The sequence below is a fragment of the Astatotilapia calliptera genome, chromosome 23 (assembly GCF_964374335.1).
Source record: "Astatotilapia calliptera chromosome 23, fAstCal68.1, whole genome shotgun sequence".
Lineage (NCBI taxonomy): Eukaryota > Metazoa > Chordata > Actinopteri > Cichliformes > Cichlidae > Astatotilapia > Astatotilapia calliptera.
In genome coordinates, this window is record NC_137443.1 from 40,594,208 (window position 1) to 40,608,712 (window position 14,505).

A 14,505-nucleotide genomic window follows, 5' to 3' on the forward strand; every position below is an offset into this window, starting at 1 on the left:
GGAAGTTCCCAGTGGCCAGCAGTCAAGCTGTGGCAGCATTATCAGCTAGGTGCCAAGCTCTGTTATTAGTGCAGCCTTACGCTGAGCCAAGACTTTAGACTGCTTCTCTCTCTCTCTCTCGGTCTGATTTTGAATTCCTTATTTTTTAGGCCTTTAATGGATGAGGGACAAAGTGCTGCCTGTATCAATTTAGTCTGTTTTTGAGCAGCATGTTTAACATGTTAATGGGCTCTTCTCTCTCTGATTATGGCTGGCCTGAAAAGCGGCGTCTGTTCTGTCTAGCAAGCGTGTGTGTGCGTGCTATTCAAAAAAGATAACAGTGTGCATGCATGTGTGCAGTGTGTGTGCAGTGTGTGTGTGTGTGTGTGCACTTTCTCTAAATCTCTGCAGAGCGCAGAGAAATGACAGCGTTAAAAAAAAAAAGGAGAGCGATGGGAGAAATACAAAGATAAGAAAAGGGAGCGAGAGTAAAAGAGAGAGAATCCCCTGCTGTTTTTCCAATCAGGAGGCGTCGTCCTCCTCACTTGGTGATTTATTCTCTCTCCCCTCTTCTTCATGTCCCAATTTCCAACCTCCCCTCCACCCCACCCCACCCCACCCTTCCATTCATTCTTTCTCCCTGTCTTTCTTTCTGCGGGCAGCCCGTGAACATAGCTGTTTAGAAATGACGACAGAAGCACGTTCGAGGCGGGCCGCGCTGTTAACATGACTCACCTGTAAGGCTGTGAGATTTTCATATGAAGTCTTCCTTCTACTTCACTTCTTTTCTTTTTTTGTCTTCTGAAATCATACTGGACCAAATATTGCTGCTGCAGACCATCAGACGTCAAGGATCTTTTATTTTAAAAGCAGCATTAAATGATGTATGACCTTACTGACCGACATTAATAAGTGTCTGGCACCGCTCCTTGCACGCCCCGGCAAAGATCACCCTACTTAACAAATGAATAATGAATACAGGGTGCAGGTCAAGACTACATATATATATTATTAAGCTGGTGTTTTGCAAGAATCACAAATAGTCAGCTCTGTGGAGATGCTCTTTATTTAAAAGGAAGGCATCTGATTTGCTGCGCTGTGTTTGTGTGCTGAAGGGGTGTCACTGAGATTGCCAATAAATAGAGCATTCATTCATTATAATCTGCCTTGTTTCGTCACCAGCCAATCATGTAGTCACATTTCACATCCCAGCAAGCCCTCCTGCATCTCCCTCCATTCATCCCCTAGAGCCACAAGTGTGTGTTTTGCATTGGCGGCATCTCCCCGCCGTACCTTTAAAACCATATCACGTTAAATGTCTTCCTATGTTAGCGTGAGTGGATGTTGCAGAGCACCAAATGCATCATATTGTTACTGTGTTAAATTACCAATGCAAGTGTTTCTCTCTCGCTAGTGCAGCCCTCCCCTCAGACACACACAGACATACACCCACCCACCCGCTGACCCCTCCCTCTCAGCGCTGGTTGGTTGCCACGGCTACCGTGTCGCCACTCTTCCTCATGTTGCTATGAGACTCGGACCGACAGACCTGAGCTGAATGACAATGTGTCTGTGGCTCTGGCAAAAGGCCCACAACAACCAATAAGAGACAGTCTAGACAAACACTTCCTAATCTGGGGTCTGGGGACCTCCGGGGTGATTGTTTGGGTTTGCAGGAGCCTTTGCAGCCAAACGAGGTGCAGTTTATTAACGCTTTAGTATTATTTTTATTAAATTATTACTCCAGCACCGTTTTGTAAATTATTGCGTGATTGATATCTGTGCTTGATTAAGACAGGAGTGCTCTTGTTGAACAAGGAGGAATCAAAATGAATGCTTGGATTAAAATTTTACAGTAAAACAGAGGTAGTTAGAGCTATCGTCGTCAATATATATCAATATATATTCTATATATATAGACAGTGGGCTGCTGACCATGAAAAAAGCTCCTCACATAATCAGAAGAATTTCACCAAAGCTTTTCAGCCTCCTTTAGCTCACTGTTTTGGTTTTTAGACCCTCAGTCACTCCATTTCCAGCCACACAGACACAAGTCATCTCCCTGTCTCGGTATGTATATTAATATGCAATCTTGGTTTTCTAATCATCTCTCATGCTTTGATATAATGACTGAAAATCACTCTAATTTCCCCACAAGGGCTATCGAAGTTTAATCTTATTCACAGAGTAAAAGGACATAACAGATAAAGTGAATACCGTTTTGGGAGCTTCTTCTTTGCTTCTTCCGCATTTGAACCTCAGAACTATAGAAACTCCCAACCATTATTCAATTAACTGATCGGCTTTAAAAAACAGCAGATTAAAGAACAGCCGTTGTATTATTCTATTAATTTATCACGAGAAAATGCAAAATGTTCTCCCATTCCTGTTAACCCTACAGTTTTAATCAAAAATGGACTGATAATGAGATTAATCATTAAATGCAGCCCTAAGGGGAAAGCGCGCTCTCCATAAATGATTTCATGCTGGTTTGGTTTGATATTACTTTTATTTCTACCCCAAACATAGATTTGATTTGCCAAAGGCGAGTCGTTCCACTGTCATATACATATTTTACAAACTACATAATACAACAAAGAAGAAAAGTACTTGTGTTGCTAATCCTCTAATAAAGCAAAAATAAGGGAATGAAGAAATAAATGCAAGAAACATATTGCTTTTATATCAGCTATGATATCAAAATCAGTTCTGTAGTATGTACAGGACATACACAGTGGTTTCTCCCTGACCCACGGTGTACAACTAAAATAAATAAATATAATAAATAAAGTCCAGGTTAAAACAGAGAGCTATGAGATTATGGGTAAAGAAAAAAGAATCAAGAATATGCATTTCACAGGATATATGATCCTTTTAAAGCCTGAGCCAAGAGATAATCGCCTGAAAATTCATATTTTCTGAAAATGGAGTTTTTATTGAGCCTTCTGACAAATTCAAAAAGCTAAATAAATAAATAAATATTAATTTGCATGTATGAGTTTTAATTAATGAGGTTCATAAAAATGTGAGGGTCATAAATGTTATGTTATTATGATAAACATGTTAGAATATCAAGTAAAAGATCCAAGTAGAAATTATACATCACTAAAATTGTTGTATCTGAAGTTGTATATGAAGACATTGTTACCAGTTTTATTTGTTGTGGTGCATTAATTTTGTGATGGCTAAATGTTCAAATACAGTGGGATGAAAACTTTAAAAAGGCAAATCTTTTATGTGTGGCTTTTTTCCTGCCTGGTTTAAATGGGAGTAAAAGAAAATAAACCAAGTAAGCCAAACTATTATTTGAAGGACTGAATTTCAGAGTTGATAACAAATATATAGCACTTTGGTTCAACAAGCAGAGCCTCCTGATATGTCATCTGCAATTATTCTATGAGTCTTTTTAGTGTTTTTGTCATACCTCCGTCCATTCACCCCCAATAGGTAACAGCAGATGGCCCCGCCCCTCCCTGAGCCTGGTTGTGCCGGAGGTTTGTAGCTGTGAAAAAGGGAGTTTTTCCTTCCCACTGTTGCCAAGTGTTTGCTCATAGGGGTCATCTGATGGTTGGGTTTTTCTCTGTATTATTGTACCTTGCAATATAAAGCGTCTTGAGGCGATTGTTGTTGTGATTTGGTGCTATAAAAATAAAACTTAATTGAATTGAGTCTGAAAACCCCCAGAAAAGAGTAACGTTTCATCCCAGCCTGGCTTTTATTCGTACTCGGCAGTGCAAGCGCACACCGGGGAGAGACGATTTTTCTCCCCGTAAGAATAACACCTTGTCTCTAGGCTGAAATATGCTCCGCTGGAGGCGCCCGCATCCATGGAAAAGAGTTTTGACACATAACAGCAGAGCTGATGTGGGTGGGGAGGTGAGATCTTTGGGGCTTTGTGTCACCGGAATCTATCTGCTTTTTCTTTTTATCTGTTTAGTTTGCTGTCGGTGCACATAGCCAGAGCGTCAGGGGAGAACGAGAATGACACGGGTTAGAGCAGTACATCATTCAGGCGGTGCTGTGCTTCTACTCTTTGTCTGCGGCTGGTCAATATCGGGTTTTTCTTTCTTTGGTTGTTCCTTTTTTTCCCTACAGAATCTGTTGCAAGAAAATAACGCCAGATCAAGCATAAGCAATAAGTCGAAAAGGGACAATTTGTGAGGAAGTGAGACTTTACAGATAATAAACTTTATTAAAGTCTCACGCAGACAATAGCAGCAAATATACAGTGCAAAGTAGTATCTATACATAAAGCACACATAATAGAAAACCGTATTAAGCTTGAAATGAGAGAACAAGACAGTTAAACCATAGAAATGCAGGCAGTATAACATTTATTGCAATTTTATTGGAATTTACTGCTCTAAAGTTTTCACATTTGCCCACATTCACAACTATATACACAGAGACATCTCGGTAGACTCTCATTAAAAACTTTTTCTTTTTCCCTTTTAAACCGAAAGCAAATATAACACCACTGTAAATTAAGTTTTCTGTAACAGTGATGCATACATACACTATGTGTGCAGCTATTTCATCAGTTCGTTTATTTTATTCTGATACCATTTCAGTTCAGAATTTGGTTTAATAGTGTAGAAAACATAAATATTTCATGAGTTCAGCACTGCGAAAGAAAACGTGGCTCACAAACTGTGGTAAAGTAATGTGATCGATATTTTCTTATGTCTCTGTCTCTCTCAGGAACTGTTCACGGCGGAGTGCAAGTTTAAGGAGTCGGTGTTCGAGAACTACTATGTTATCTACAGCTCGATGCTCTACAGGCAGAAAGAGTCGGGTCGGGCCTGGTTTCTTGGCCTCAATAAAGAGGGACAGGTCATGAAGGGCAACAGGGTCAAAAAGACCAAACCAGCAGCACATTTCCTGCCTAAACCCATAGAAGGTAACAAACTGGGCTTTTTATTTTCACTTTATATATGTATACATAGACATATATCCTCTGTCTCTCTTCACGCTGTCCTTCTGCTTTTCCTTTGCTCCTCCCCTGCAGTTGCGATGTACCGAGAGCCTTCGTTACACGATGTAGGAGAGGCAGTTCCTAAACTGGTCGGGTGCCCGCCATCCAAAAGCACAACCACTGAACCGGTAGTCATGAATGGCGGCAAACCAGTCAACAAACCTGACAAGGAGGCGACATAACCCCGCTCCCTGTTTTCACCTCGCCTGGCTGACGGGAGGCCAGGAGAAGCCACAAACTCGCCCCCACCCCCACTGCTGCGCTCTCCAAAAAAACAAAAACTGCAACAAAAAAGGTAACAAAACGAACAACAGTGGGACCACACGTCCAGCCTCACCAGGGGGGCCCGTAGAGACCACGCTGCAGTTGACGGCGGGGGGAAAAGGGGAGAAGGAAGACAGTAAAGTCAGGCTGATGTCTGACTGATATTTCTGAACGAGGACAGTAGCATGTCCTCATCGTATGGCAGAAAGCAGGACTTAAAATCTAAACAAAACAAACAGAAATCTGAAAAAAATGACGTCCTCACCGGTATTTTTCTGTGACAATCTGTAAGAATGAGGCTGTCGTCGTCCCCGCACCCTCTTTTTCCTTTTCTGTTTTTTCCTTTGCCTGGTTCGCTCGCTTGCTGGTGGCCACAGACACACATGCACGCAGCGCAGCCTCCCCACAGAAATCGACCACGCGTTCGGGTTCGATCTTTGAGTAAATAAGGAACAGATTAAAAGCATCAGCAAACATTGGGCGAAGAGAACACCTTAAACCAAACACTGATGATTCAGAGGACGCTTAGTCATCGATCAATTAAGATTTGGCACAGGACATTCTGTACTAAGCACACAGGGACATGTGCTTGGAAATTGCCGAATGCACTAAATACAAGGTAAACGCACCGGTTCACCTGTCCCTACTTTTGATCACATAATAAAGAGAGACTTGTCATTTATGACCACATAGCTTAAAGCATGTTTGACTTCTCAGTATTCTTTTACTATCTGTTTCTCAGTTATTATTCTAAACAAACAAAGCACTAGTGATTTTTGAGCTACACTGCTGTACAGACGTAAATCGGATTTGAGTTTCTACCTCTGTGTCTTACACCCCCACCCCTTTCTGTTGTTTTGGTTCCTTTACAAATGCTATGATTTCCACATCGCTGACATAAGTGCAGCTCAGGAGAGGAGGAGGTCGGCTGATAAATGAAGAGTTTAGGCATCGAGTTGCTCAAATCAGCATGTAGCTGAGTATTGAAAGGAGAACGATTTACACAAATTCCTTGTTTGTAGCAGCACAGACAGTATTGGAGGCATGCTGGTGTCTAAGCAGCATGGTAGCAGTCAGTGTTTACATAGAGTAGCAGATATTCTAGACTGGTCGGATGGCGCTATAAGCCTGGTAGAACTTTTATTTATTTATTTTTTTCAATTGCCTTCCCATGTACTTGAAAACAAAAGCAGGAATTAGGAATACTGAACAGGGTAACTGATGTTAAAGCCACTGTGTGTAGAACTTGAACATCTCTCGCTTCCGACACACCGGACTACTCCAGTGTGTCGGAACCAAGGCCAGGTCTAGATCAGGAAGTGTTGCCAAAAGCCAGTAAAAAATATGGATGTAGCTTCTGGGTCTGAAAAACGAAGCAAACGCAGAAGTGCCTTAGAAACCTGTACTCTTTTTAATGGCCAGCAGGGGGCAACTCGTCTGGTTGCAAAACGACTTCTGGCTGTATAGAAATCTACGGGAAAACAGGCCCTGGCTTTCTTGGTCTGTGACCCCTGTAAACACTTACCTGATGACTTTATGTGCTTTCAGGTCAGGCTAAATAAAACACCATTTTCCATTTTGTCAATTATGGTCATTTCTAGAGTTAGGATGATTACCCTGGTCAGCTCATTGGCTAACAGCTGGTGATTGCCAAGTCACTAGCCAGTGAGCAACTGATCCAGTAAACAACAGCCAGATCTGCGCCTTGTTGTCACCAAGACGCAGTGACGGTAAAAACATTCAGCTTGAGGCTTTAAAGCAAGACTTTACTGAGCATTGGGGGACGTAACAGTAGCTAAGTCCGTCTTTTATACTGGCTTTGGTATTGCCAAGGGTCTTTTGCATTAGTCGAACATTTAGATTCTTCCGAGAATTTAACAAAAACGCACTGTGAAGTTGGTTCAATGAAAAAAATTGCTAAACACAAATTATAAACAATGATACAAGTGTACTATCAGCTAAGTATACTGCAAGGGTCCGCTTAAGTCCAAGTGACAGACTTCTGCCATCAAAGGGTGAATATGAGGCTCTGCGTTATAATGAACTCGTTCAGGGTTTTCGCAGGTCTTCGTGTCTTTATTATCAGTTTTCATTGTGATTTTAAAAAAATAACCTAAACTGTAGGATTATAACAGTGAGTCAGTAAACAATTATTTAGAGTTATTAAACACATTTTAAAACCTCTCAACTCACACAAACAGAAATTAGGCACAACAAATCAGCCACTTGAGTTTTAGTCATAATAGCATTAGCGGGTCCTCTTCAGTGAGCCAGCTTTAGTTTCATAACAGATTGTGTCTGGTCCAAGTACAAGGACTTCAAGGTTGCAAAAGGTTCAGTCATCATAAAATAAAAATTCTTGTTATCAAAAAAAAAAATGGCCCTGAAATTCATATTAGTCACTAGTTACCTCTGCCTCAATGTTTAAGTGCCATTGTAGCTGAGTCCAGAAGTTTATTGGTTTTTAAACATCAAGAGCCACAAAATAACTCTGGGCAGTGTGATGAATGGGCTGGGAAAGAAGATGATGTTTGTGAAATGTCGGGCCGACAGTAATTACACGAACGAAGCTAAAACGAGGCACTTATAATTAAAAGTAAGAAAAAGACCTCTCAAGTAATTTAGCCTACGATATGTTTTATAAGGCTTATAGTGTAATTTTTGTAATGTAAACTCGTTATCCGAGCGCTAACAGATTCCAAATAAATGTGGTGGAATAAGGAGAAGAAGATTTTTCTCTGAAATGTTTAAAGTGGGCTTGTTAAGGTTATTTCCAGCTTTATTTTTTTTAGCTTTGCATGAAATACTGTTCAAAATAATGCTTATTTGCTGCCCTTTAGTTAATCCAGTGTCTGAAGGCAGTTGTTTTAGCTCCTCCTTTAAGCCAACTTCCTTCTGATTGGCTGCCCCTCGTTTACTGGTTCCAGAGCTGTGCGCCTGAGTTTTTGACTCCTGCGTACACTAACTTATTTATTTGAAGCTCCGACCGTGTTCGATGTGAACATACTCCACTGTAACAGCATTTGAATATAACAGATTATAAGGAAAAGCATGATCGGTTCCCTTTAAGTCTATTAAAATATGCAGCATGTGTTTACCTTCCACCTCTGGTTGCAGATCTGTGTGTCAACGCTGGATGTGTGAAGATCCGAGCAAACTGCCTATCAGCGCTGCATAATCGGGCAGGAGAAATGTTTGTTTTTGGCTGTTACATTTACACACAGTGGCTTTAAATCAGCCTGCGCAATGGCCTTCAGAAATCTGTGTAGTTTACTTAAAGTGTGGGAAAAAAGGTCGTTTCTTTAGAACACAATAAAAAACCCCACCAAACAGCATGCATCAATCCCAGCGTTGAATAAAGCGGTTGTAAAAATCGAAACACTCAAGAACGACAGTACAAGGTAGAAAATCAAAGAGATCAAACCAAATAGATTCCCCCCGCTTCGCCCTCTCACTGTGACTGTCAACATGGCGCCAGTCTGTTCTGGGCCTGAATCCTGTTCAGGCTGCCAGCCTTTCTGTTTACTCGTCTTTCTTGTGACGGCAACACTAGATGCCAATTAACTCCTCGAGAAGTTACACTAAGTAGTTGGTCACATCGCTGAGATCCAACACTTCAAATTAGCGTTCAGTGACAATGAGGCATGCAAATGAATATCTTCTGCGAGGCTCAGGATTGCAGTGCGTCTGCTTTTAATCAATGAAAACAGACACTGTGCATCTCTCTCCCTGTTGCGTTGAGTCCCAGTTTTTTGGGGGGAACAAGCGCTTTGCACGTTAATCACGCTGTTCAGCAGCCTGCCGACACGAACCAAGCCCAATACCTACATCAAACGAGCGCTGGCCCCGAATCTACGGCCTCAGCAACAGGTATGTGTCGCCATAGCGGACGAAACACAGAGCTGGTGTAAAAGTCGTCTCGCTGCGTTGTGCAGAAGATCCCCTCTGTGACTGAAGAGACTGTGAAAAACACTAGACAGCTCACAGTGTTTCTAATTTTCAGATTTTTCTTTCCTCACATACGCCACGTTTTTTCTCTCCTTCCCTGATCTCATTAGCTGTTGCCTTCATGTTCCAGTATGTGTGGCTGACCAGCGTTACATAAACATAAATCCAGTCTATGTGGTGATGCAGGTGTAATTTCTCAGCCCTTAAATGCTGTTTTGAAAGAAAAACATTAGTTAAAAAAAAGAAGTCTTATTGAGCCAAATGAAAAAAGAGAGAGATATTTCTTTGTCATGTCGTGTTTCAAACTGTAATCTTGATACTGAAAATCTGCAAGTACATGTGCAGGTTATGAGGTAAAAAAAACAAAACAAATATATATATATATATATATATATATATATATATATATATATATATATATATATATATATATATATATAGCTAGCTAAATGAGTGCCTCTCATTCATCTCCAGCTAAGAGAGCTGTGAGCTTGCAGGGTGGCTGTAGATTTGTGTTAAACCCTCAGCCTTCCTGGAATTCGCCAAGGTTTACTGAAGATTTCCCCAAATTCTCAGAGTGGTTTGACTCCAGCTCTGCTCTGCCTGACGTTACTTTGGATATTGTTGATAAGGAAGACGTCTTTGACTGGTGTTGTGCTCGTCTCACATCGAAGAAACGTGGATGTATCGTTTATTGACTACTCGTCGTGTCACACTAGGGGTTAGTAATAAAAAAAAAAGGTTTAAAAAAAGAATAAAAATAAAAATAAACCCTGACAATCAGGTCTGTGAACTCCCTTTTTTATTTCTTAATGTGTCCGGTGTTGCCTGTGTCAAAGCAGAACCTTTTTAATGGCGCTATAGAGGACGATGTTTTTGTACTTAACAACCATTAGGAGATACAACTGGTAACAAGGCTCCAGGACAGCAGCTGCTTTTCATTGAATTATTGTCAAGCGACTAATTTGCGCTTCGCTGCTGGCAGAGGGGAAAAAGATCGACTTAGAGAGGGAACCGAACCTTCCTCTATTTAGAGAGCTTGTTAGGTTACCAGCAGGGGTCCCATCCTGTGAAAGCAGCTATTAAAGATCTACGGGACATGCTCAAGAATTAATGATGGCTGAGGCCAACGAAAAATGGCCCGGTTTCCTGGCTACTGACCAAATATAGAGCTTCAATAGTGTTTCCAGGCTGGTAATCACAGCTCCTGGTTCAAACAACGAAGGCACAATTACTGTCAGCTTCTCAGTGAGAGATTCCTCTCCACCGGGTGGGTAGCCGTGTAGCGGGGCTACAGTCACGAAACGTCTAGCAGGCGTCTCAGCACAGGAAGAGAGTATCTGATTTAATTAGAAGCGAGCAATCGCGACAGCCCGGGTCATTTTTAATTTCCACGTACCAGTACCGCTCGTGTTCTTGTGGCAGGTACACATGTAGCCATCTTACTTTGTCCTCTGTGAACTGTAGCTTCTGGAAAAAAACAAAACAAGACGAGACATAGCAGGGCAAAAAAGAAAAAAATGCTTTTGTGACTCGACCACTGCGGTGCAGGTGCACTTTAGAGACACAGGAACATGTAATGGCTAGCACTGTACTCCTGATGTAGCCTGTCTCCCTCAGGTTTCTTTTTTTCTGTTCTACTTTATTCCTCTTACAAAAGACTGCCTTATTACATCTGAATCTGCAACGAGACAGTAAACGCGCTCTCCTCCCAGCTGTTTCTTTCTCTGAACACTCTCATCCCACACACGCAGCAGATAGTCACTCCTCATCCTATTTTACTTTTCAATTATCCTTTGATCCCCAATCTTCTGTTCACTGTAACTATGCTAGCTTTCACTCTCTGCTCGTCTTGTAATCATGCAGCCAGAGAACTTATCCCTCCACAACCACCCCCCCAATTCCTGGTCCTCCTCCACCCTCCCCAGTCTTTCTCACTCTCTCTGTTTGGACAGTTTCTCCACCTGTTGCATGGTTTTCAAAAGAGGAAAGACGATGGGGGCTAATGCATGTGGTTATGTAGGAAATGTGCTCTCGAAACAAAACAAACATTTACAGCATAGCACCGGTGAAGCATTGCCTCTGGCTCATCCCTGCCGTCGGTTAGCACTGGTCATTTATTAAGTATTATAGGATCAGTTTCCAGTGGCATCAGAGACGACTCACAAAGAAATATTGTTTTTTTTTTTAAACACTATCCATCATTGCAATTTCACTAATATTGTTACACTAATGCAAGTCTTAGTCTTAATACTTTAAGCAGGCCATCAATATTTAATTCAATGCCTGAGAGTAAGAAACGTTACAGTTGTGACATGAAAATAAGATTGTTGAATGAGTGCCTTTGCTTTTAATAGTGATGGCAGATTAGAGATTAGGTTGTTTTAGTTAAACTGTTCCCCCTATTCCTAAAACACAGTAATCTTCTGTGACTCGAAAATAGCAAAGCCAGAATTGACTCAGAAGATTTTCTTCCTCACTCAGTGGCTGGATTGTGGTGTGTGAGTATACTCAGAGGCCAGGCTCTAAAAAAACACCTTTCTTAGTCAGAATATATCATCTCTATGTTACCTGGCACCCAGCTGGTGCTGCTTTTTTCTGAAGTCACAAAGACAACAGCTTTTCATGCAGTTACATTCTTTTCATGCAGTTAGTTATTTTCTTTTTACTTTTTTAAATCAAAACATATTTTATGAGCCAATTAGTGACTAAACTACCCAGGCTTTTCCCACTGATAGCCTTGAAACAGCAAGAGTGTGTATATACACTTACTAAGTTGAACAGATGTAACTCACATAAAAGCAAAGTTAAGATGAAGAATAACAAAACCACAGCCGGTTGTATCTCCCCAGTGCAAGCCATGCAGGCTATGAGCCAAAAGCAAAGTGCAGCTCGTGCTAACTTTAAAGGAGATTCCTCTGTCTGTCAGTAAATGTACAGTTACCTTTACATATATAAATATATATATATATATATGTATAAATATATCTTATGCAAACAGAGTTTGTCTGCACTGTACAGTTTGTGTCCAATCCATTGTATACACAATGAAAACAAAGATATTGAATAAAGGATTTATAGAAAGGAAGCGTGACTGGGCTGATTCATTGATTGATTTTAAATGCTTTGATTGATTTCTCACATTTCAGTCCACTGTGTTTACATTCATTTATAAAAGCCCCTTAATACTGGGGAGGGATCGATACACCACCACTGCGATATTTTTTTAGAATGGCAATGTTGTATGAATACTTGGGACACCAATTATCTGTATTTTTATTTAATAAATTAAAATACTACAAACAAGAGGGCTCCACCATCCTCAGGTAACGTAAACCATCAAACGCTGGAAACACTTAGCTTGACAAAGCAGTCTGCTAATTCAGCACAGAAGTATAAACAGGACAGCAATCTCTACAAAAAGTAAACAAATAAATAAACCAGTGGTCATTGTAATTATATACATACAACCAATTGCAACTCATTTGGACTACATGGTTGCCTGGAGCTTGAGGCGATTGCACAGGTCGCCTAAAATGAGGCAACCTTTCTGCAACCAGTTGCAGTCTGACTTGGGCTGACTGCAATCGCTCGCAAAGAGTTTTTCAAATGTCTATTTTATAAATGCAGACAGATTGCCAACATGTTGCCATCAGTCTGAATGAATCCTTGTCTATGAACACAACTCGAGGGCACTCGACTCAACTGTTTGTATTCTGGCTATGGTCATGTGAAATAGGAAGGTTGCTGAGTGCAAATGTAATAGTTAAATGTGAATTTCTGTGTGTGGAGACAACAACAGATATGAGTTTTGAGTTAATTGCTGAATTATCAGAAACAGATTGCATGTAATTGCCAACTTGACACATTCAATCACAGACTGACTGTGTTATGGCAACATTTACAGCAGGTTTTACTAACAGTCTCATTTTTCAGCCAAAAAATAAGTGAAGTGAGATAACATTCTTATTGGATAAAACAGATATTGGTGAAGTTTACCTTTGAGGACATTTTTTTGTAGGATATTGAAAAAAAATTTAAAATTGCAGTAATATTTTATTGTGACTGTCTGATGATTCCCACCTTCATCTAGAAGAAGGTGAAAATACAAAAGCCTGTTTTACATCATGTCTGAACTAAAATTCTCCTGCAAAACTGCCTGTTTCACTGTTTTTTAAATTATAAACGCTTGGTCTCTGGTGCTCAGCCTGATGCAAATGCTTCAGATGCAATGCTTTCAGACCAGAAAACACTGGCTCATTCAAAATACATCAATTCGGAGGTGTGGGACCGGCCTAGACGTCAGTATGTGTGAATACTTTTGACTCATCATCATGAAAGTAAGATGTGGAGTACGCAGACATCGCAGAACACCTGCTGCCACCTCAATTCTGTTGTTGTTCCCCGAATTTCATTAAGCTGTGATCAGTAAATGTCAGAAGAAGCGGTTTTTCTCCTTTACGCAAACCAGTCTCGTATTTTTTTTGAGAAAAAAGGAAAACGAGACAAAAAGAACGTCTAGCACGAGAATTTGAATTTGCTACAAACCTATAATTAATTAAATGACCTCAAACAAATAAACCCAGAGCCTTGGGGGCTACTTGCTTCCTGGCTTGCATCGCTCAGTTTCTACAATGCAGACTTTAATGGAAGTACCACTGAAGTGCTCCACTGTCAGACAGATAGCTGGAAAGACAGATAGACACAGACAGATACTGCAGGTTGACAGATATAACACACACACACACACACACACACACACACACACACACACACACACACACACACACACACACACACACACACACACACACACACACACACACACACACACGTTGCATCACCTGCCTCCTCTAAATAGCAGATGAACAAGCAAATACTGCAATTACAGTTTTTTACAGACGCTAGGACACATTTCTCAATACTTAGGTCACGTTTGCAAAACTCCTCACACAGTGAGCACAACAGAAGTCTATGTGGGCTAAACTGAGGATCAGTTATCATTGTTTTGGCACAAAATGCATTCAATGACTACATCTCTCAAATTTCATGAATTATCTTCTCACTCAGACACAACAACTGCCAAAAAGCTTTGTACGGACAGGACATTTTGCATGTGCTTACATACTTTTTTCAAAACTGTTAAACTCATGGTCAAAACAATAACACAATGCAAAACTTGAAAAGACAGCAAAATCCAACGGCAATATTTTATTGAAACATATTTTAAATCTAAAAATGCAGTTTAACCAGCCACAGCTGATTCTCATTGTAGATGAACATCTACACAGGTGTTACTCCTTCAATTTTTCAACTCCTTCAATTCTGGCAGCCAGAAG

At 40.7% G+C, this 14,505-nt stretch overlaps 1 protein-coding gene and 1 long non-coding RNA gene across 4 annotated transcripts in view; one reads left to right on the forward strand and one right to left on the reverse strand.

Annotated features, from left to right (window-relative positions):
- LOC145424248 (fibroblast growth factor 14-like) overlaps window positions 1-12,254 on the forward strand; it is a 73,547-nt gene extending 61,293 nt beyond the window's left edge. For 2 of the 3 annotated variants that reach the window (XM_080297413.1, XM_080297412.1), the window contains exons 4-5: window positions 4,681-4,879; window positions 4,988-12,254. In XM_080297413.1, the coding sequence (XP_080153539.1) occupies window positions 4,681-4,879; window positions 4,988-5,136 (348 nt within the window). In that variant the 3' untranslated portion in view covers window positions 5,137-12,254. Of the gene's footprint in view, window positions 1-4,680 lie in introns of all 3 variants that reach the window. The other variant, XM_080297411.1, reaches the window with a different exon arrangement.
- On the reverse strand, window positions 3,895-5,928 carry LOC145424249 (uncharacterized). Its single transcript, XR_013905271.1, has 2 exons — window positions 5,484-5,928; window positions 3,895-5,314 (listed from the first exon to the last, which is right to left on the reverse strand). It is a non-coding gene; the product is annotated as an uncharacterized LOC145424249 (long non-coding RNA).
- Window positions 12,255-14,505: the final 2,251 nt, after the last annotated feature.